The sequence below is a fragment of the Eumetopias jubatus genome, unplaced genomic scaffold (genome assembly GCF_037043125.1).
Source record: "Eumetopias jubatus isolate StellerSeaLion01/CBP00866 unplaced genomic scaffold, mEumJub1_p1.0 scaffold_12, whole genome shotgun sequence".
Taxonomy (NCBI): Eukaryota; Metazoa; Chordata; class Mammalia; order Carnivora; family Otariidae; genus Eumetopias; species Eumetopias jubatus.
In genome coordinates, this window is record NW_028274818.1 from 104,183,802 (window position 1) to 104,206,701 (window position 22,900).

A 22,900-nucleotide genomic window follows, 5' to 3' on the forward strand; every position below is an offset into this window, starting at 1 on the left:
GCCTGAAAGGTTACATAGGGGCCTGTGTCTTACCAAAGAGAAGTGCCTGGGCACTGCTAAGATGGCCTGCAGCAGCAGTGGATGGAAGCTGGGAGAAAGGGAAGGAAGAGGCAGGAAACACTTCTTACTTCTTTGCGTTTCTCCAACAGGCTCTCCAGCCGCTCAGGTGCTCTCTGTCCTGGCCCCTTATTTCGTTCAGCCTCGTACTGTCGCTGATTATTGTCTTTGTGCAGACTCAGCTGAAGGGCAACTCTTACCAGGGAGGTCATTAGCTTCATGGCTTTGAGCCAGGAAAAACAAGAAAAGGGAATTATTACTTAGGTCAGAGGAGCAAGGATAGGTTCAAAAAAGAAAGAAAAAAAGCTTCTTGTGGTTTCAGTGGGAAGAGAAGGAGGAAGCAGGAAGTGGGGCAGTTGGGGGGAAGCTACCATGACTGCTGCCACCACTGCCACCAAAAAACAGAAGAGAAAGAAAAGAAAGGAAAAGAAAAGGAAAGGAAAGAAAAAAAAAGGAAGGGCAGTAAAAATGAAAAACTAGAGCAGGGTGACCCTAACATCTGAAGACTGTTCTGGAGTGGACCTTTTTTCTCTCTTTTGGCCTTCTTTTAATCCTTAGCATATTCCCAGCAGGTGAGCAATGAGAAAAAAGTTAAGACTGAAAATTGTCACTATAATCTACCCTTTTCTATAATACCACTAGTGAGAAACTTGACTAAAGTGTAAGAAGACTGCCCTTGAAATAAAGAGCTAAGACAGAAGTAAGAAAGAAGATCCAGAACCAGCGAACAGAGGAAATCTCCCAGAGAACATTTACAGAGTAAAAGTGCGTGCTCACCCGCCAGGGTGCTAGTGTGACGGAAGGCACGGACTTGGGAGTCTGAGAGGCCAGTGAGCAGGGAGATGAGGTTGTCCATAGGGAAGCCATCATAGAGAAGGCTATACTGGCACTGATAGACCAAGGTCTTCACAAATTCACAGAAGCTGCCCTGGAACTTCTTCCAGGATGGACCTGGTGCTGTCAGGGGATAGTCTCCTGAGTCCTACAGAAGGATTTATGAAAAGGATGAGAAAAGTATTATCAAGCCTATGAAGCCACAGGGACTCGGGATGTCAAAACCCAATAGTATAATAAAAATATAACTCAGGTACACCTCATTTCCTGCTATTCTCAACTCTAGAGGCATATTCAGATAACATCTATGGGTCCCTTTTGCCCCCAAGAAATTAAACTCCTTCCAAAAGCTATCCTTTTTCCCAAAATCAGAAAGAGGGGGATAATGGGCCTTGTATTTGAAATAAGAGTGGCAAGAGAATCCTGGTTGTCTTCCTCCACCTCATTAAACTGTTCTGTTAGGTGCCGGATGATCTCTGAGTTGGACATCTTCTTGAACATCTCGGGGGTCACATTGCCTGAGGAATGGAGGAGATGAGGTACTTAAGAGAAAAATAACAGGACACCGTGACCATTTGCATATACACCTGAAGATGAGCTACGGAATATACTGAAAAGAGCTTAGGTGGGGAATAAGAAGACCTGAATCCTAGTCATAAAATTTGCTACCATCCAACTGTGTATCTGCTATAAAGCAAGCTCTCTAGAAAACCCAAAGGAATCAAGCAATGGAAAACAATGGTTTAAAAAAAATCCAAACAGGCCATCTGGTTTGCTCAGTCAGTAAAGCATGTGACTCTTGATCTCAAGATAGTGAGTTCAAGCCCCACGCTGGGTGTGGAGCCTACTTTAAATAAATAAATAAATATAAATAAATAAATAAATAAACAAACAAACAAACAAATAAAGCGATAAAGCTACACCAATTCTGGATTCTTATAATACAACCTGCCTGAGATTATCTTGCCCCAATAAATTAAGTCATGACCTCTGGGGATCTGGGGGCCCACAGCTTCAATAGAGAAATATGGAAGGAAATGGCTAAGGAAATAAGGAATAATAAAAAATTATTTCATCTAGAGAAAGGAAGACTAAAAGATGTCTAATGGTCTATTTTCAAATTTGTGAATATCATCTTCATCACATTAGTGTGATTAGTTATTTTTCCCCAAAGGGTCTTAGCTCCAAAACAACATAGTTCCCTAACTGGATCACTTACCTATTTGCCAATCTACAATGTCGTCGAATCAGTGAAACTTTTTTTATGCTTTACTTTCTCCCTTTATTTAGAAAACAACTAGTCCCGCAAAAGTTTCATAACATAGGAGTAAAGGGCTAGGGATTACCAAGGAGTAGGAATTTCCTCACCTTTACATCCACAAGACCGGATGAAAAAGTTAACGAGCTCCAGGAATCCCGCATCCTGGTCTTGCTTGTAGCTATCCAGCCACTCATCCACCAAAGACTAGGAAAACAAGGTGGATGATTTCTACTTCTGGCACTATGACAGACTGGAGATCCTGTATGATTGTCCCAACTGAAACAGCTAAACTTCCAATTAAAATATTAAAAACATCTTTTAAAATGTATTGCTGAACTGGAATGAAAAGTAGAATTACATATAGGCCAAAAATGAAGTGAAGGTAGCAATCCTGGGAGATAAGAAAGCTGATTTTTGCCCTGGGGTTCTATTAAACACTGGAAATCCTGACTTTCTGTCCAGACAGCTGCATGGAATGCAGAGCATAAGATATAGAGCCTTTGGGTTTTCCAGGAAGCGAGGTCCAAAGAGAGGCTCCTGCAATAAAGCTAGGTGCTGGAAAAAGTCACATCATGGAAGCAGGAATAAGAAATGAACCTACAGGTCAGAAGAGGACAGCAAGAAAACTAGCCTGTTAGGACTAGTGTAGGGTGAAGGGGAAAAAAAAAGAATTCTCCCTTGAGAATTCATAACCACAAGCCAGCTCTCAGGTCAGGTCTGGATTTGCAGTCCAGATCCCTACTACCTATACAATCAGAATACTCTCAATCAGAGATTTTAATTCAAAGTGATTCTGGAATGTCCCCAGTCAACTACCAGAAGCAAATGCAGATTCCACTCTTAAAAACCCACCTTTAACCCAGGGCCCAAAGAATTCCAACATACAGAGCTCCAAGAAAAATGAGCTCACAATGAAACTTAGTAAAGAAATAAGGCACTGAAATAAGACTTAGCAGAAAAAAAAACAGAATTACTTTCACAAACTTCAAACATTAAAGTTATTACAGACTATAAATGATCCTATGAATAAAGAAATAAAAGATAAGTTTTAAAGAAGCAAAGAACAATAAATTTTGAAAAAGGGCCAAAAAAATCTATAGAAAAATATAATACAATTTAAACTTCAATGAATGGATTAAAAGCAGATTAGACACAGTAAAACAAAAAATGAGTGAACTGGAAGATTAAATCAAAGATATTATCCAAAATTCAGCCTGGAGAGACTAACAGAAATATTGATAGAGCTATTGAGACATGGAGAATAGAGTGAGAAGTTCTAATTAATGTCTAATTGAATTGCAGAAGAAGATACTAGAATGACAAAGAGGCAGTATCAGAAAAGAATTTTCCACAGTTGTTGAAAGACACCAATCTTCAGAGCCTAGATGCCAACAGATTTCAAACATGACAAATAAAAAGGAAATTTACACCTTTAAGAATTCTATAAAATATAACACAAAACCAAAGTCTCAAAAACAATCAAGACAAAAAGAGATCACTTAAAAAGGATTTGCATGTAACACTTACAAACAAAACAATTTACAAATTAAATCTGCACAAATACACCAGCCCCTAGCCATATATGGCTCTTAAAACTAAATCAAATAAAAATTAAAAATCCAGTTCCTCAGTCACACCAGTCACATTTGAAGTACTCAATAGCCACATGTGGCTAGTGAATACTATACTAAATGATGATATATAACATTTCCATCATTACAAAATGTTGTATTAGACGGTGCTAAATTAGACTGACAGCTGACTTTCCGCAGCTATAAGGGAAGTTAGAAGAATCTTTTCAATGTGCTGAGAGAGAAAAATATATTAGAATTCTATACCCTTTCAAGACCTTTCAATAACCTTTCAAGAACAAGAGTAAAAGACATTTCATATAAGCAAACAAAAAAAATTAGTTAGTAAACTCTACCTAGAGGAAATTTTAAAGGATACACTTTGAACAAGTGGGTGAATTTGTGTGGAAGATTTGAGAAGCAATGATAAGCCAAATGATAAAAATGTAAGTAAATACAAACATTGTATAAAACGGTAATGTCTACTTTGTTGGAAGAAGGGACATAGACTAGTGTAACTAAAACATTACAAGACAGTATGAAAACTGGAAGGGGCAATTAGAATTAAAGTGTGCTTGGGTCCTTATAGAAGACAGAAATCCAGGGGGACCCGTGTGTCTCAGTCGGTTAAGTGTCTGCCTTCGGCTCAGGTCATGATCCTGGGGTCCTGCGATCGAGCCCCCATCGGGCCCCTGCTCAGTGGGGAGTCTGCTTCTCCCTCTCCCTGCCCACTCATGCTCACTCTCTCTCTCTCTCAATAAAATCTTAAAAAAAAAGAGAAATCCAAAAGCAAGCAAAGAGAGGAGAAAAAGAAACAGAAAAGATAAAGTGGAAGCACATAAAATGGTAGAAATAAATTCGTATGTACCCACAGTGACAATAAATGTAAATGAATCACACTCTCTTGTTAAAGTAGAGATTAACAGAATGGATTAAAGAACATAATCTAGATATAAACTACACGCAGGAGATAGACTCCAGACATACACAGAAAGATTGAAGGTAAAAAGATAAAAGGAGGGGAGCCTGGCTGACTCAATCAGTAGAGCATGGAACTCTTGATCTCAGGGTTGTGAATTTGAGCCCCAGGTGGGGTGGAGAGATTACTTAAAAATAAAGTTTTAGAGAAAAAAAAAAGGATAGAAAAAGGTATTAGGCAAATGCTAACTAAAAATAAAGTTAATGCAGATATAATAAGAACCAACAACTTTTTGTCTTCAAATATAAAAAGTGATGATATATAACAAGGTTCAATTTACTAGGCAACAAATATACAACGAATACAAAAATAGTAATTAAAAAGATCATCTTTGTGGATTTTAATACATCTCTCTGTAATTGACATACCAGACCAAAACCAAACAAAAAATCCAAAAACCTAGAGAAATATCAAAGCAGTATCACATTAAACACTTTTGATCTCACCCAAGAGAACAGTCTATCCAACAAATGGAGAACACACACCTTTGAGCACATGTGAAATGGTTTTGGAAATGAACTAAATGCTAAGTCATAAAGCTAGTCTCCATAAGCTTCAAAGACCACATTTTCCTGACTACAATGCAATCAAGTTAGAAAACAATAACAAAAATATAAATAGAAAAGCTCCTTCTGCGTGAAAATCTAAAACTGTTGTAGAAACTGTAAAAATCTACACTACACATCAATAAGACTACATCTCAAATAATCGAAATAAGTCACAGAAAACTGTAAAAATGGTTCATTTATTTAAAGAACATATTCACTAGTAACAAAAGTATAAGGAAAGACAATGGAATAATTAACAGAAAATTTACTCTAGTGGTTATCTCTGGGTGGTGAGGGGCTGTGTGGGCTGGATGGAGAGAAGATATACTATGGCACAATTAATGTTTCTTGAACTGAGACTAGAGATCTGGGTGATTATTCAAATTTTTAAAAACTGTATGTGAGCCTTCTACACTTTTAGAAAACAGAATTACAATAAAATTATGGAAAAAAGAAATGCAGGGAAGGAGAAAAAGAATTAGGTGTAACTGTTAAAGTGGAGCTAAAGAGCGACAAGGGTGAACAAGTTGCCACCCACAAGCATGATTTCTCTCCAGATTATCTAATGCCACTGCTTGCCTCCTCCATCCCGATTAATAAAAGTAAAATCTATCCTGTTCTGTGATACTTTTAAGAAAGGAGGATTCTCTCACATCCCAGGTCTCCCTTACATCATTCCAAAGATTTACTCCATGGTCTTATCTCTCTTTCGTCATATAGGTTATACTCCCTACATCATCCCCATTAAATCAATTTTGTAAACATTTGTCCTTATCTTTCTACAACAGATAAGATATGGTATCAAGAAACAGAGGGTGAGACACTGTTTTACCTGCATGTCACTTTTGGCAGCTTTCACAGCATCAAAGAGATCACTGGCTGGTAGCTCTGAGTCTTTCTGGCCATGACCACGTACCATTCGGGACCCCTTCTTTGGATGTTTTGCCACCTAGTAAGTATAAAGAGATCAGAAATATTTTTAAAACGTCAAAGTGATGTTAACAGTCTCATCACTGTCATACAAGTAGGCTTAAGCTGCCAATTTCACAGCAGAATTTGAGTTACTGAGATCTAAAATAACTGATTTTCATACTGTGAATCTCTAACTTTTTCTTCTTTTAAAAAGTCCCTTAAGTCCATTTTTTTTCCTCTCTATTCTTAATACCCTTCTTTTATTCTTTTCTCTTCAAAATTTGCCTTCCTCCTACTTCTGTCCCTTAACACTCTCTAAATTTTGCCCTTTCATCAAACATATTACCTGAGCCTTTTCTAGATTTTCATTTTGTTTGGGTTTTGGGGTTTTTCGTTTGTTTTTGCTGCTTCCCAGACTAGGTTCAAAAGAAAAATGAAACTGATTGACTCACTGGGGTTGTTCTGAGTGGTCGTTTTGCTGCTCTCTTCTTCACACTGCGTCTCAGGCTAGCTTCAAAGTCACTGCCTTCATCAGCTGACAAAGAATCACTATCCCTATGAGAGAGTGTGGTTTTCCTTAGATACACAACCCCAATCCCTCCATATAAAATGGCAAATAATTTACAATTTCTTTTTCTGTAACTGTAACCCCTTCTCCATGAGAAAAATATATTCAGATTTTTTTTAAAGAAGAGGTTTACTTTAACAGGGAGTAGAGACAAAATCTTAAACGAAAACTTTCACTTGAAGAAAGCAGTGAAGATGTAAAATGAAAACTGGAGTGGATAAAAGACAACCTCTTCCTAATATTCTCTCTGAATAAGAAAATCAAATGAGGGCGCCTGGGTAGCTCAGTTGTTAAGCGTCTGCCTTCAGCTCAGGTCATGATCCCAGGGTCCCAGGATCGAGTCCCACATCGGGCTCCCTGCTCCGCAGGAAGCCTGCTTCTCCTTCTCCCACTCCCCCTGTTTGTGTTCCCTCTCTCGCTGTCTCTCTCTCTGTTGAAAAATAAATAAAATCTTAAAAAAAAAAAAAAGAAAAGAAAATGATATTCACTTAAGCAGGGAGAGGGATCACTGCTGTGGAGAAAAATCAGCGTGGCTTGGGAAGTCACACATTACTCATACGTAAACTGGAGATTAATATATGCCTAGAGTTAAATTTCACTCCTTGAAACAAGTTTACAAGTGTTATCAATCAGAGTTAAGTTTATAACATAGATAAAATCTGGTCCCAAACAGTAGCACCGAGAGAAAGGTGTCAGAGGAAGCCAATTAAAAAAATAACCAGGAGAGGGGTGCCTGGGTGGCTCAGTCGGTTGAGGGCTGCCTTGGGCTCAGGTCGTCCATCCTAGGGCCCTGGGATCAAGCCCCATGTCGGGCTCTGTGCTCAGTGGGGAGCCTGCTTCTCCCTCTCCCTCTGCCTGTCTGTCTGCCTACTTGTGATCTCTCTCTCTGTCAAATAAATAAACAAAATCTTAAAAAAAAAAAAAAGTTAAAAAAATAACCAGGAGATAAATCAGATCTTGTATGAGGTTATTTTTTTCCTGGAAAAATAAAAAAAGATTTATTATTATAACCTTCACAAAGTAAGCTCATAGATAATGACAGATCAATCTGTTTATAAAATCCCTAAATAAAGGAACATTACACACCAACTAACAAGTATATACTATTTGTTAAGAAACAAATAAAGAACTCTTTACTTCTCCTTCCCCCACCTCCCCACTCCCGACAGAGGCTATATACATGCTGAATATACAAATATATTCACGAAAGGTTTGGATGAGCTGGATGATGGATTTAGAAGATGTATTATTTTTGGTGCCTACAACATGCAGGGCAGGAAAGAGAAAAACCAACAAACCAACCAACCCAAAACCAGCCAGCAGAGCTGGAAAGGGTCACTGTTCTGAACCAGTAAGCTTATGTTTTCACAGAGTCACAGGCAGACAGAGGGGAAAGCTGCCCGCACTGCTGGAGAAAGCCAGACAACGCAACAAGTTCTCACTAACTCCACTCACCCCTGTGAAGTATGGTCCGAGTCCCTTTCACCATAGGGCACACTGACAGACGAACTAGAGGATGCAGACAAGCCCCTCTGTCCACCACCTGCTGCTCTCCGCAGCGGGGAGGACACACTGCTTGGGGAGGAGGAGGGCCGCAGAGTAGGCATGCTGGTCCAGCTGCGAAAGAAAGAGAGGAAAGGGCCTTTACCCACATCTCCAGCCTCAGCTCCAACCATGCCCTTTCTTTACAAGGGGACTGCTCTGCAACTCGGGGTTGGGGTGTGGATGCCCCCGCCAAAAAGGGACAAGAGTTGTGCCCTAAGACACCACGGCCCCATGGATGTGGGTTGGGAGTCGCTCTCCAGGGCCACAGCAAGACGCACCCCAGAGCCGCTTAAAGCAGATCCTTCTCTGCAGGGGTCCAAGCGTTGATTGCATGGCGCAAGGGGACCAGCTCGCTCATGTTACACATAAAAACCCTCAAAACAAAAAAGGACCCACCCACTCCTTCATTTTCAGGCTGGAGCCTGATTCCACACTGAAGGGGAAGCGCTTAATGATCAGGGGCCGCAGCCGCCATTAGAACAGGACCAGAAACGCTGAAGGAGTAAAGACAAACTCGTGTTCTCCGTTTTTCCAGAAGAGGGTATCTCTGACAAGATCCTGGGGTAAGTGGGCTGAGGGGCTTCCTAACCATTGAAAAGAGTGATTATCAGTCTCTTGGGGGCTGGGGCTTGGGGTTCCTGGCCTCTCTGGAGAAAACCACTGAGGCATGGAGGAGGGCGGTTCCTCTCTCAGGGCTGGGAGTGCGGGGAGAGGGCGTATTCTTGGGTCCAAGAGGAGCCTCACTGTCTGAACCCGGAACAGCGACGTCTGGTTGGGCAGGGATGAGGAAAGATCACTGCCTCGGGTCCCTCGGGGTTCTGCAGTCACCCCACCTCCAGGACGGGCGCCGGCTGCTTCTCTTCCGGTGGCGGAACAATCCAGAAAAACGCGGGAAGCCACGAGACACGTTGTGCGCAGGAGCGAGCTCAACGGCCCGTCCCACTGCTGGTAATTGTCGCGAGGCTTGGGCGTGCGCGAGCTCGTGCTCACCACGTTCCAGTCACGCTGGTCGGGCAGCCTCGTGCGGGCACAAGCTTTCCGGCGTGCCGCCCCGTCACGTGGGCTCGGGCTCGCAGACAGCCTGCTTTAGCCCTTCTCCACCCAGGTCCCGCCCCCTCTGCCCCCAATTTCTCTCTCCATTGGCCAGGCTTCGCACTAGACTAGTTGTAGCCCCTTCACTCTGGCTTCTCAACTGCTATAGGCTGGGTTCCACCCAGGCCCCGCCTTTCGAATCGGATAGCCACGCCCCAAGAAAGGCTACGCCCCTCCCCCACCAGCCTCCTTAGTTCCGCCGAGTCCCGCCCCCCTGCCGAGCTTTCCCACTACATTGGCTTAATTTCTCCCTAGGCCCCGCCCCTGAGGCCCGCTACTTACCATCATTGGCGGGGCCCCGCCCCGGGCCCCGCCCCCGGTCCGGCTCCCTGCTCCCATTGTCTCCGCAGATACCGCTTGGTCCAGCTATCGTGCTCGGTGTTCAGTTTTCCGAGGTCGCGCTCTTTCTCTGCCCCGCGGAGAGGTCCCGCGGCAGAGAACCGGCTTCCCGAGTTCGGGCTGTTCTTTCCTTCTTAGGACACACTTTGCTGAACCAGGGCGGCAGCAGCTATGTCCGCTCTGCGATCTCTTCTGCTTCTGCTGCTGTCTCTGTGTCCCGGTCCTGGTCCTGGACCCGGGAGCGAGGCAAAGGTCACCCGGAGTTGCGTTGAGACCCGGCAGGTGCTGGGGGCCCGGGGATATAGCTTAAGCCTACTCCCTCCCGCCCTGATCTCAGGTGAGGAGAAAGAGGAAGACTAGAGAATTGGGCGCGAGGGAGGGGGGCGGGGGCGGCTCGTCCCCGGTCCACAATAACTCTTCTCCCTTTCAGAATGACCGTTATTAATAATCTTTTCGTGCCATAGTCATGCCAATAATATCTCTTCTCCTGAACTTACTTACCAGGATCAGAATAAGCCTCCTGTTCACATAATGGGTTTCTTACTCCACCCCCACCCTAGGAATCCCGTTCTAGTAATTAGCACCCTCTCTGTATTTCATTCTTCACAGCTCAATTTGTTCCCATCGCTATTTCTAAGAGCCCCTTCAGTGATAACACTTTATTGCTTACCTAGTAACCCCACCCCTCCAAACCCCATTCTTCCCATAGATGCTGTCTTGAAAGTCCTTAGAGGCCTGGAGTGTGGGATGTTGGGGAGGGTCACCTAAGGACACTGATCACTAATTTGGCTCATTACTATTTGATCCCTTGACTAATGCCAGTGGACTCGAGATGGGTGAGGGCACAATAAGGAGGGGATAGGGTCAGGTGGGGATGAGGGAGAGACAATAGAAAAGAAAGCAGGTAGAAGAGAAAGGATAGCCCCCTAGACAGACGGAAAGAGGAAGGAATTACATGATAGCATTCTCCCTTCCCCCATTCTTCTGTGTCTCCTCTGTCCAGGTGAGCACCTCCGGATCTGTCCCCAGGAGTACACCTGCTGTTCCAGTGAGATAGAGCAGAGGCTGACTTGGGAGACTGAGACCACCTTCCGAGGCCTGGTGGAGGAGAGCAGCTCATTCCTGGTTCACACGCTGGCTTCCTGGCACAGAAAATTTGATGGTGAGGACTTGCAGTCCCCAAACCTGGCCTCACACCTCCTCTCTGTGCTCATGACCCCAGCAAGCATCCTGCCTTAGCCCCCTTCCACCACCACCCCCAGATTCTGTCCAGGGTCACCCCCCCCAGTATTCTCAGGTCTCTAAGAGTTCCTGAGGCTCTAACTCACTTTTCTCTTGTCTCCCCATCCCCGTCTCTTCCTGCCTCCGCCCTTTCAATTCTCCATCCTTCTCTGGCCTCACTCCACCTCACACTCCTTTCTCCACTTTTGCCACAGACCTTTTTCGGGAGATACTCTTGTCATCTGAGCGCTCTCTGGCCCTGCTCTTCCACCACTCCTTCGGCCGCCTGTATTCCCAGCACGCCCCTGTATTCAGTGGCCTGTTCTCTCGGCTGCGGGACTACTATGAGAGGTCCGGTGAGGGGTTAGATGACGCTTTGGTGGATTTCTGGGCACAGCTCCTGGAGAGATTTTTCCCCCTGCTGCATCCACAGTACACCTTCTCCCCCGACTACCTGTTTTGCCTCACTCGCCTCGCCTCCTCTGCTGATGACTCTCTGAAGCCTTTCGGGGATGCACCCCACCGCCTCCACCTGCAGGTGAGAGGCCCCAAAGCCTGAGCTTCAGCCACCTCTGACCTGGTGACCTCTGAGCTGTGCACCACTCACCCCAACTCCCCTCTCATGCCCCAGTCACCCCTGACCTAGTGATCTCCCCAATTCTGCATGGCAGCCATCTCTGACCTGGTGGCCCCTATCTTGAGCCCCGGTCCCCTCTGCCTGACCCCATGCTCTTTGGCCTCCTTTAATTGGGTACTCCCTTATTCTCATTCTGTGCCCTAGTTTCATACAAATCCCTGACCCATTCACCTGCTCTTGGCCCCCAGACGCCTTTCTGCTAATTGCTCCCTAAGCCTAATATCTTGACTTCCTGTGGTTCAACTAACCATGAATTGGGCACTGAATAGTCGAGACAGACTTTCATTTACAGTATCTCATTTAATTGCTCTAGTAACTTTTTGAGATAGATAGCGGTATCCCTATTTTACAGATAAGAAAACTGAGCCTCCCAGAAGTTAGGGTTGCACAGCCAGGAAGTGGTAGAGGTGTATCTTACACCCAGGTCTTCTGGCTTTAAGTTCAGTGTTCTGATATGCCATCCTTCTGTCGCCAAGCCCTATAAAACACAATCCCTCCATTTCTTCCCAAACCCAGCTCCCCTTTATCCTTCTAGACTATAATTCCTTTGAATACAGTTCAAGGAATTATATTCCTTGAACCTGCCTTCCTGTACCACCTGACCGTCCTAACAACCCCACCATAACTCCACACACCTAACCCCCACTGCTTGTGCCCTTGGTGTGGTGTCTTGGTTCCAGTCTTGACTGAACCATGACTGACCCTATGGTTTCTCTCACCTTCTTTCCTCTACCCCAGATAACCCGGGCCCTGGTGGCTGCCCGGGCCTTTATCCAGGGCCTGGAGACCGGAAGAGATGTGGTCAGCGAAACACTTAAGGTTAGAGGGGGCCTGAGTGTGGGCAGGGCCCAGGGAGGGAGAGGCAGAAGTAAGAGAGGCCCTATGAGGAAGAGTCAGGTGCCAGCTGGAGAGGTCCAGGGCCTTCCCATATCAGCCCTGAGGCCCCAGTGTCCAGGGTAAAGCAGGAAGGAGGGGGGCAGGAGTGGAATCTCCCTTGTGTCTTGATCCATGACCTCCTCCCATTATCTGACCCTTTTTGCTCTCTGATGCCCCTTGACCCCTGCCAGCCTCTGGTGGTCTGCTCATCTCCATAGCAGCCTAAGATTGAAGTACTGCCTCCACCATCCCCCCCCCCCCGCCTGCCATTTCCCACAGGACCCCTCCATGGCTCCCCCTTCCCTGCTTCTGAAGGCCAGATTCCTGCCTTGGCCTTCAAAGCCCTCTCTTCACCACCCATTTTCTCCCTGACCTCCCAGCTTTACCTTCTGCATCCCCAGTCTCTTCTCTTCTCAACCACGATGGCCTCTCTCTTCTTGAACCTTTTCTCAGACGGCTCTCCCCACTGCCTCTCTAATCCCCCCCGCCAAGAAGGACGTATCTGTAGCCTGGCCCCTGGGAAACTTCTTTATCAGATCTGTGGCAGTCTTCAGGTCTTACCTGCTGCCACATGGGGTCACTAAGCCTAGACATTCACATCCAGCTCTCCACAGAGAGCCTGGGGAAGGTGAGGTGCGGTATTTGATTTCTCTCTGTCCAGCACCAAGCTTGGCTGAGTGCAGCCACTGTGTTTGTGAATGACAAGTCCTGCTGTCTGCCCCCAGGTGCCCATGTCTGAAGGATGCAGGCAGGCTGTGATGCGTCTGACTGGCTGCCCCCTCTGTCGGGGCATCCCCTCGCTGCCACCCTGCCGGGGCTTCTGCCTCAATGTGGCCAATGGCTGTCTCCGAAGCCACGGACTGGATCCTGACTGGGGGGCCTATCTGGGTGAGGGGATTCAGGAGGGCCTGGGAGGGCTGTTTGTGTTTGGAATACCTTGGGGTGGACTGGGGAGGGAGTTTTAAACCTTACGGAGTTGAGAGACTGTTCTCATGTTTCTCCTATCCACACCTTGTTGCTTCCCTCCAAGACCCAGGTCAGGATTTGTGGGAGCATCACAGTCCCTCATGACACCCTTTCTCTTTCTTCCCCTCCTTCAAGATGGTCTCCTGTTCCTGGCTGAGAAGCTCCAGGGCTCTTTTTCTTTTGAGCTGGCAGCTCAGTCCATTGGGGTGAGGATCTCAGAAGCTTTGATGTATCTGCAGGAAAACAGTGTGGCAGTGTCAGCCCAGGTACAGGGGCCATGAGAAGGGTGGGAGTGTCAGCCTGAGGAGGAGGGAAGACCGTGCAGGGGGGGTGTTGGGGTACAGGAGAGAGATGAGCGGAGCTGAGGGTCTGGAGTGGGGGGCAGTGTGGGGTGTCAGACTGGGGTGTTGAGAGTGAGGACACTGTGTGGTTCTCATCTCAGGATGACTAGAGGGGTCCTCTTCCTCGTGCCTTAGGTGTTTCAGCAATGTGGGAACCCCCAACGGGTACAAGGCCGCAGCCGCCGAGCCCCAGCCCCCCCGGAAGAGGTGGGGCGCCTCTGGACCTCGGCGGGAGCGGTGGGGGCGGCAGGGGTGCCAGGTACGGAGGAGAGGCCCACGACGCCTGGGAGCACCAGCCTGAACCGCCTGGTGAGTGGGGGGCAGAGAGGGGGCGGCGGCGGGGGCCGGGGGGAGGGACACGGGTAGTGGGGGGGCGCATGCTCCAGCCCAGCCGCGCTCTCTGCTCGCCCAGGTGTGGGAGCTCCGCGAGCGGCTGGGCCGGGTGAGGGGCTTCTGGGCCGGGCTGCCTCTGGCCGTGTGCGGGGACCCCCGCATGGCAGCGGACATCTCGAAGGAGGCGGCTCCCTGCTGGACCGGAGCTGGGCGGGGCCGGTGAGACTGGGCGGCGGCGGGCGGGCCGGGCGCGGGGCGGGCAAGTCGGGGCCGGGCGGGAGCCTTCGGGGCTGCTCTGCCCGCAGGTATTTGTCGCCTGTGGTCGGGGTCTCCCCGTCCGAGCAGCTCGATAACCCAGAGCTGGGCAAGGAAGACTCGAGCACCGACCTCCAGACGCGGAGGCGGCGGCTGCAGCTCCGGGCGGCGACGACCAGGATGAGGGTGGCCGCGCTGGGACGCGACCTGGAACTGGACGACTGGGGTGAGAACCCCGGGCGCCCGGAGCGCTTCGCTCCTCCCGGCTGTCTGCGATCCGACCCGGCCCCGGCCACTGCCTTCTGAGCCCCTCCCCTCGCATCTCTCCTCAGTTATTCATTCCTTTTTTCCTTCTTTGAACACGCCTTTACTGAACGCTTACCTCAAAGTTGAGAGGTAGAAGACCTATGGCAGGGTCTCCATCCTTGAGTTCACAGCCCACTGGGGAGACACCAAAACAGCCTTACAGAACAGCGGGAAGCCTCTTAGATCGAGCAAAAGGGTGTGGGTTGGGCTTGCAACCTGGGGGAGGTGGGGAAGCTCGGTCGGGGGCCATTGGGCTGGCTCCCAGGATAGAGTTTGCCAGAGAAGCAAGGCACAGACACACGTTTGTTTTTTCTCTCCATCTGTTTGTCCGTCTCTGTCTTACATTTGTCTCTCCTTCAACACCCCTTTTTCTGTCTGCTTGCTGCTTCTGTGTGCATCTGTTTTGTCTTTTCCTGTGTATCCTCTCTCCCCATCTCTCTCTCTGTTCTGCCTCTGTCTCATTGTCTCTTTTCTTCTCTCATTCCTACATCTGTCTGATCTGTCCCTTCGCCTTCATGTCACTCACTTTCTCCCTCTTCCCAATCTCCATCTATCTACCTGTGTCTCTCTCCCATCTCTTCCTTCTGTTTTTATTTTTTAAAGATATTTACTTATTTGAAAGAGTGAGAGAGAGAGAGCAGAATGAGCGAGAGCAAGTGGGAGGGGAGAGAGGCAGAGGGAGAGGGAGCCGGTGAGGAGCTTGATGCGGGTTCCATGCGGAGCTCCATCCCAGGACCCTGAGCCAAAGGCAGACACTTAACCGACTAAGCCAACCACACGCCCCATCTCCTTTCTGTTTTGTTTGTTTGTTTGTGTTTTTTTTAAATTTTATTTATTTATTCATGAAAGACAGAGAGAGACAGGGAGAAGCAGAGGGAGAAGCAGGCTCCCAAGGAGCAGGGAGCCCGATGCGGGACTCGATCCCAGGACCCTGGGATCATGACCTGAGTCAAAGGCAGACGCTCAACCATCTGAGCCACCCAGGCGCCCCTCCTTTCTGTTTTTAATGTTAAATTGTCTCTCGCCCTGCTCCTCCTCTCACTGTGTCTGTCTCCCACTGCCTCTCTTTCTCAACCCTGCCTCTGATCCTTTCCTTCTTGCAGATGAAGACGCCAGTGGTTCTGGAGAGGGACAGCACTATGCAGATGACTGGATGGCTGGGGCAGCAGCTGTGGCCCCCCCAGCCAGGCTGCCTCGCCCTCCTCGAAGGGACGTTAGTGGGGGCAAGGGAGGAGGTGTCCTTGTCCGCCACAACCAGGGCAGGAGCAGGACTGGGGGGACATCTGTTGGTTTTCACACCCAACCCATTCTCATTCTCTTCCTGTCAGCCCTGGCCCTGCTTGGACCAAGATAACAGGGGATGGGTGCCCTAGCATCAGAAGGGTTCATGGCCCTTCCCCTCCTCCCCCCTGCCCTTCAGCTGGGTCTGGGGAGGAATCGAAGGGGGATGCAGAGAGGTAGAGAAAGGGACTTTTTGGGTGAATGGCTGGGGCCCCAAATCCAGGAGATTACCATTGGTGGGTTGGGGGTGGGTGGGTGGGTGGGTGTTCACAATATTTATTTTTTCATTTACAGTCCGGGGAGGAGGGAGCCGGGCGTATTTATTTAGGAAGGAGGTGTACTCACCAACCAAGCCTCTATGTTGGGCCAGTTGTCAGCCCCAACAAGGAAAAAGGGAGGAGTTTTAGAGTTGCCACTGGGGATGGGGTTCGAAAGAAGCTGGAAGTGGGGAGGGGTGGGCCACCTGGGCTCAGAGGGACAAAGCTGGGTGCTGATGGGGTGCAGGGCAGGGGACTAGGGTATGTGAATAGGGTCAAGATCTGTGGGCCTGGTTTCTGTGGAGTTTTCTCAGTATCAATTTCTTAAAACTAAAATACCAAAAAGAAAAAAAAGAGCTCCTCTCATGATCTCTGTCATCCACATCCTTCACAAGCTTCCACACTTCATGCTTCAGTGTTGGATTCAGTGTTTATTCCACAAATAAACAGCTAACGTATTGAACCCTGTGTGTGACTCTGGACTTTTAGCATCCTTCCCTGAGCCCAGGCTCCCGGCAGAAGCTTCTGACCTCTCTTGGAACCTGCCCCCTGTCATTCCGTTTGGGCAAGCTGTCCACCCTCTGGGTCTGAGCCCCTTCATCTGTAAAGTGGGGAGAATTGTGGGGACCGGCAAAATTCTTCCTGAACCTGAGGTGCCTTTACTATTACCACACCGCTGCCCCCTGCCTTCAGGGTGGGGACCGCTGTTCTCTGTGTGTCAGCTGGGGGCTACCTTGTCAGGTCCTCAACAATGTCTGCTTTCAACTCGTCTGTTATTTTCTCTTTCCTTCTTTCCGTTGCCTGAATGAGTCTTTTGTTCTGCAGAAAGCTAAGAGGAAAAGGTATAATTGATTCCTAAGTGTGAAAGGAGGGTGGGTAGAAGTACTGTCTTCCAAGGGCGGGCTGGGTGCCCTGACGAAGGAAAGATGCCGGGAGTGAGAGACCCAGAGACGCGATTAAAGCCCAAGCAAGCTGCAGGGACTGGCGGGACAAAGGGAGGGAGGGGGAGGAGCCTGGGCGCGGAGCAAGTTTATGGGGAAAGTTGAGCACTGCGCCGAGCCGGGCGGTGGCTGGGGCGGGCGGGAGGGCCAGACCCCGATTTCCCTGCTGCTCCTCAGGTGGCCTGGTGAGTGGGCAAGTGAAGCCAAGGCCGCGGCCGGTGGAGGGACTCTTGAATTTGTGGGAGGAGACTTGGGGGGTTCATAGAACCCCCGAGGGGGCCAACAAAGGGCTGGCGACAGACGGAGCAATCACCAAAGCTGGAGGGGACAGAGGGCTGGAATGGGGGTAATGGGAGGAGACAGAGATGGATGAGAAAGGACTAGAAGTCTGGACACAGGAGGGAGGCCGGTGCGGGGCTGGATCCTGGGGGCTGTGTTGGGGGAGGGATTTGAGGGGTGATGCCAGAGGGGGCGGGTCTCTAGGTAGCAAGTGTGGGTTCTCCTTGCCTGGGGTCATTCCTGGCTTGTCCCAGAAAGGGGCTGTCGGGGCTTGTTGGAGGGGCTGTGGCCCATGGTTGCGGCTGTGATCTGAAGGGGTGAGTCCAGACTCCCAGTTGATTAGGAACCTGGGGCCTGGGAAGGAACTCAGAAGCTCCATTTTTGTATCTTTCGGTATCTTTATGTCGCAGAGTTTTTCTCTCTCTCCAACTCCACCCTCTCGATCTCCTCTGGGTGCAGAGGGAGTTGGAAAACCGGCACGGGGGAGTAGGGGGTGTCCAGGGAGCTAAGCCTCATCAGTAACCCCACGTCTCCCCCAGCTCTTCACACACTGGGGTCTGCCCTGTGCTGAGAGCACTCCAGAAGGGGCGAGAGATGCCCGACTCATGACGACAAAGTCGTTCCTGTAGTTGACCTCCCTGGGTTCGGTAGCCTGTGCCCTGTCTGACCCCCCATTCCCTCCTTATGGATGCCCCTTGTGGCCTCAGAATGGGGCTCTTCATTCCCATCTGTCACAGGCAGAGGAGCTCATGAGGAAGCCAAGGAAGCCAGGGGCCGGCCGATGTCCACCTCACTGGCACATGAGCGGATGGGTCCTTCTACAGGGTCTTGCCTTTCTCCCCTCCCCTTCTAAACCCCTGAGGCTCAGGTAGAAACTGCAGGTGGGGGCCGGGGAAACTGAAAGGAGTAGTTGTGGATGACCAGGAAGATCTGGGTATAGAGAGCACATGCCCCTCCCCACAGGCTTCCACTCCTGGAATGAGCGGCAGCAGCAGGAGAGAAGGCTCTACCCTCTCCTTAGACTCCCCTCCTTCCCCCCTCATTTCCCTTCTAGACGCTGACAGAGGCAAAAATCTGCTAACTCAGGGGGCAGACTCAACCAGGGCTGCAAGCAGGCCTGGGGGATGACCCCCCGATCTCGAACCAGCGCCTTCCACGGCTGCACGGCTGTCTCAAGCTGTCTCTGCCTCTGTGCCTGGCCCTTGCCCTGTCCCTCGCTAGCATCACCCTTACCGGTGCCACATGGGCCCTCTGTCTCCTACCAGGACCATGCGCCTCTGGGGGCCTCGGAGCCTGGGGGTGGCTCTGGGAGTCTTCATGACCATCGGATTTGCCCTCCAGCTCTGGGGGGGGCCCTTCCAGAAGAGGTGAGTTCCCATCTTGTCCCAATGCCTTATAGATGCCCCCCATTGCTCCGCCCCATGCCACCTAGGTCTGTGACTCCTGGGGACTCTGAGAAGGTTCCATGTCCTCTGTCCTTGCTCCACAAGATGCGCACCCACCTGCTGGTGAGGGACAGGAAAATTCCCCTCCCATCTCTCCCCAGGTTACCAGGCCTGCAGCTCCGACAGCCCTTGACCCCATCCCCGGGATCGACTGTTTCATCCTGCCTGCCCCGGCAGCGACTTGTGTTCCTGAAGACGCATAAATCTGGGAGCAGCTCTGTGCTGAACCTGCTTCATCGCTACGGGGACCGACACAGGCTGCGCTTTGCCCTCCCTGCCCGCTACCAGTTCGGCTACCCAAGGCTTTTCCAGGCCTCTCGGGTCAAAGGCTACCGCCCTCAGGGTGGAGGTACCAAGGCCCCCTTCCACATCCTCTGTCATCACATGAGGTTCAACCTGAAAGAGGTGAGGGGTGTAAGAGGGGGTGGGTGGGATTGGAGAGACGTGGGCTTAGGCTTGTGGCCAAGACCACCAGGGGAGGAGGCCCCAAGCCTGGGGGGTTCCCAGGTACCCCTTCACCCAAAAATTGGGCATGGGAACCGCAGAGATTCCTGTTCTCCTCTCCTCAGCTGTCCCTTGCCTAGTGGTTTCTGGGAGCCAAAGTCCTGCCTTCTCCCATCTAGAGCTTTCCAGTCTCTTTCCTTGACCAATTTACCCCACTGATATCAGTGCCCTGACAACTCTGATCCCCCAGACTCTCATTCTTGGCCCCTTCTACTGACATTACCAGGGCCCTTGCTCAGCCACTGCCTTCTGACCATCTTCCTCTGCCAGATACGGAGAATCAGCTACATGCCAAGCCCTAGCCTGGTCCTGACCCCCTCCTCCCTGGTTCTAAAGGGGATGATGTGTGCATGCACTCACGTACTCATCCATACACACCCAGGAACCTGAGAGCTCTTGGGCAAACAAAATCAATGTGCAAATGAAAATATACAGGGAAGGAACTTTTATTGAATACTTACTGTCTGCTGGGTACTAAGCTTACCATCACCTTGCCAGAAAGGCATTATAAATGTCTCCATACACAGATGAGGAGGTCAGGTTTCAGAGAGGCTAAGTGACTGGCCTCCTTAACAGAAAGCAGCAGAGCTAGGATTTGAACTCAGGTCCATCTGCTCCCAAGTCAAAGGGCCTTCCCTGGCATGTGTGCATGTGTATTTGTGTTTATATTTGGAACTGTGAAGAGAATATTCACCAAAAGAAGCAGGGCTTTCTGGGGAAGTGTTTTTTAAGGAAAGGGTGGACACAACTTTGTAGTAAGAAGAATACCAGGTATTTTAGAGGGAGCAGAATATCAGCAAAGGTGTGGTGGTCGTGTGTGTGTGTGTGTGTGTGTGTCCTCTTAAGCTGCAGCTGGAGAAAGCAGCTGAGGGTCATAAGTATCATCTAAAGGGCAGCGAGGGGTCACTGCTGGGAGTGAGGTGATGACAATGATCTTTCAGGCAGGTTTCTCTGGTTTTTGACCTTTGACCTTCATTGTCATCACCATTCAATGAGTACCTACCATGTTCCATGCAATTCCACATTCAAGGTAAGTGTTAACCCAGATTTATAGATGGAGGGACAATGGCTCTGAGAAGTTCAATAACTTGTCTAAAGTTATACAACTGGTAAATGGCTAAACTGGGTCTTATTGCAGGTTCACCTGATGCCACAGACTATTCTCTGTACTGTTCTTCCCTGCCTTCAAAGAGACAGTTTATAAGCTGTGCTCTGCAGGCATGCCCACATTAGCAGAGCAGATTGGAGGACAACGTGTGAGGGCGTCAGGTTTAGTGACAAGCCATATTCAGAGGCAGAAACCCTCTGGGGAGCACAGGGGCTGGGTCCTGATGTGGATCTGCCTGCAGGACCATCCTAGGATGTGGCTCAGTCCAATTCCCACCATCTTTCTTGCTGAGAAGTAGAATCATATGTCCCAGGCCTCAGGGTAGCACCCTACCAAGTGTCCATAGCTCCCCAGTGCCCAGTCCAGGGCTGTCCTTTATTTTCCAAGATGCCTAAGAACCCCAGAAGTACCCTGTCCTTTGGCCATACTGGGCTTAGCCTGCCTACCTGATGCCTACACTTGAGATAGCATTATGGTTGGTCCCTCTCCTCCCTCTTTGCTGCCAGTGACCACTCCCCACCACACCCCCACCTAGAGGAGGCCTGAGACCAGTTCCTTTCTTGAAGCTGTGACCAAGAGTCCCAGGATAGGCACCTAAGAGGTTTTTGTTGGAGAAGTGAAGACAAAGTTTGATTCTTAAAGATTTTACTGACCAAAGCCATACCGAGAGGCCCAAAGAAATTAATGTTCTTGAGTAGCTTCCCATGTTCCAGGTTCCTTCATACCCTTTATCTCGTGTACCTTCATGATCAGTGGGAAGCTATGGTTATCCCCATTTTTCAGATGAGCAAATTGAGTCTCAGAGATGTTAAGTAACTTGCCCAAGGTGTTAGTGTAGGAACCTGGGGGTTTCCAGCAAAGCCCAGAAATTTCCAGAAGGAGGTTTGAGGAGTCTAGAGGATCCACTGGCAATGGGCTTGCTTAGTTCCTTCCTGGCCCAGTTCTTTCTGCCTATGCCTGTTTTCTCTCCTCCGCAGGTACTTCAGGTCATGCCTTCTGACAGCTTCTTCTTTTCCATTGTCCGAGACCCAGCAGCTCTGGCCCGCTCTGCTTTCTCCTACTATAAATCCACCTCATCGGCCTTCCGCAAGGCGCCATCCTTGGCTGCCTTCCTGGCCAATCCTCGAGCCTTCTACCGACCTGGGGCCCGTGGGGACCACTATGCACGCAACTTGCTCTGGTTTGACTTTGGTCTCCCCTTCCCCCCAGAGATGAAGACCAAGAGAGGTAATCCTCATCCACCTAGAGACCCCAGCTTCCCACAGCTGAATGTTTTGCCTTCTGGCAGTGGCCCCCGAGCCCACCATCCCCTGGATCCCAATGCTGTCTCCCATCCTGCTCCCACAGTTGCTGGTGGTCACAGCCAGATATCCAGCCCTTCCTCTTTAGATTTGGGATCTTCGTCCTTCATCCAGTGGAGTCTGGCCTGGCTGGACTCTGTCTTTGATCTGGTCTTGGTGGCCGAGTACTTTGATGAGTCATTGGTTCTACTGGCAGATGCCCTGTGCTGGGGTCTGGATGATGTGGTGGGCTTCATGCACAACGCCCAAGCTGGAGGTGAGCAGGGCAGAGGCGCTGTCAGCAATGGTGGACTGACTGCTGAGGACAGGCAGCTGACTGCACGGGCCCGAGCCTGGAACCACCTGGACTGGGTTCTCTACGTTCACTTCAACCACAGTCTGTGGGCACGAATAAATCAATATGGCCAGAGCCGACTGGAGAGTGCCGTGGCAGAGCTCCGGGCTCGCCGAGAGGCCCTGGCTAAACATTGTCTAGAGGGGGGTGAGGCTTTAGACCCCAAATATATCACTGACCGACGGTTCCGCCCTTTCCAGTTTGGGTCAGGTAAGGTTTTGGGCTATGTACTTCGGAGTGGACTGAGCCTCGCAGACCAGGAGGAGTGTGAGCGTCTGGCTACCCCTGAGCTACAGTACAAGGACAAGCTAGATGCCAAGCAGTTTCCCCCAACAGTCTCTCTGCCCCTTAAGACCTCAAGGATACTCTCCCCCTAGGCATCAAACCACTAAGTCTTAGGCTGAAGAGCAGCAAAGCTAGACGGCACACATGATTGAGTATGAGGCAGCCATACTCTGCTTCCGTCTGGAAGCATGTTTGTGCCCTGGAGGTTGAATGAAACTTTGCACAGATGTGGGGACCAAGTCTTCCAGCCTGTGCCAAAGCATTCCAGGCATTCAGCTCCTTGCAGTACCCCCTCCCCGCCCATTTTGCCCCTTCCCCTTTCCAACCCCCTGGCAGGTCCCTCTAGCACTCTCAAAGAGCCCCCGGAGGAGCAAATCATGGAGTAAGCCAGAAAAAATTTGGAACGTGTGGGTTGGAATAATGCGTCCATTTCTCTATGAATTATTTGGTTCTGGACTATGCTCATTTCACTATGAAATGTTTGTTGAATAAATAATTTGAACCTTTGACTTGCTTTGCATCTT

General features: G+C 49.5%; 3 protein-coding genes across 3 annotated transcripts in view; 2 read left to right on the top strand and 1 right to left on the bottom strand.

Annotated features, from left to right (window-relative positions):
• STAG3 (STAG3 cohesin complex component) overlaps positions 1-9,706 on the bottom strand; it is a 29,230-nt gene extending 19,524 nt beyond the window's left edge. Inside the window, exons 1-9 of the mRNA XM_088017075.1 lie at positions 9,650-9,706; positions 9,183-9,280; positions 8,186-8,347; positions 6,615-6,717; positions 6,083-6,199; positions 2,260-2,356; positions 1,333-1,409; positions 835-1,039; positions 129-280 (exon numbers count right to left, since the gene is read on the bottom strand). Coding sequence (XP_087873201.1) covers positions 129-280; positions 835-1,039; positions 1,333-1,409; positions 2,260-2,356; positions 6,083-6,199; positions 6,615-6,717; positions 8,186-8,347; positions 9,183-9,280; positions 9,650-9,706 — 1,068 coding nt within the window. The remainder of the gene's footprint in view (positions 1-128; positions 281-834; positions 1,040-1,332; positions 1,410-2,259; positions 2,357-6,082; positions 6,200-6,614; positions 6,718-8,185; positions 8,348-9,182; positions 9,281-9,649) is intronic.
• A 20-nt stretch (positions 9,707-9,726) lies between these two features.
• On the top strand, positions 9,727-16,155 carry GPC2 (glypican 2). Its single transcript, XM_028109876.2, has 10 exons — positions 9,727-10,043; positions 10,710-10,868; positions 11,143-11,465; positions 12,303-12,383; positions 13,166-13,328; positions 13,542-13,672; positions 13,883-14,056; positions 14,160-14,299; positions 14,386-14,561; positions 15,745-16,155. Exons 1-10 carry the CDS (start codon positions 9,878-9,880, stop codon positions 15,993-15,995), a joined length of 1,764 nt encoding a protein of 587 aa, XP_027965677.1. The 5' UTR covers positions 9,727-9,877; the 3' UTR covers positions 15,996-16,155.
• A 2,379-nt stretch (positions 16,156-18,534) lies between these two features.
• GAL3ST4 (galactose-3-O-sulfotransferase 4) lies at positions 18,535-22,885 on the top strand. Its single transcript, XM_028109881.2, has 3 exons — positions 18,535-18,766; positions 18,946-19,249; positions 21,434-22,885. Exons 1-3 carry the CDS (start codon positions 18,642-18,644, stop codon positions 22,466-22,468), a joined length of 1,464 nt encoding a protein of 487 aa, XP_027965682.1. The 5' UTR covers positions 18,535-18,641; the 3' UTR covers positions 22,469-22,885.
• The last annotated feature ends 15 nt before the right edge of the window (positions 22,886-22,900 follow it).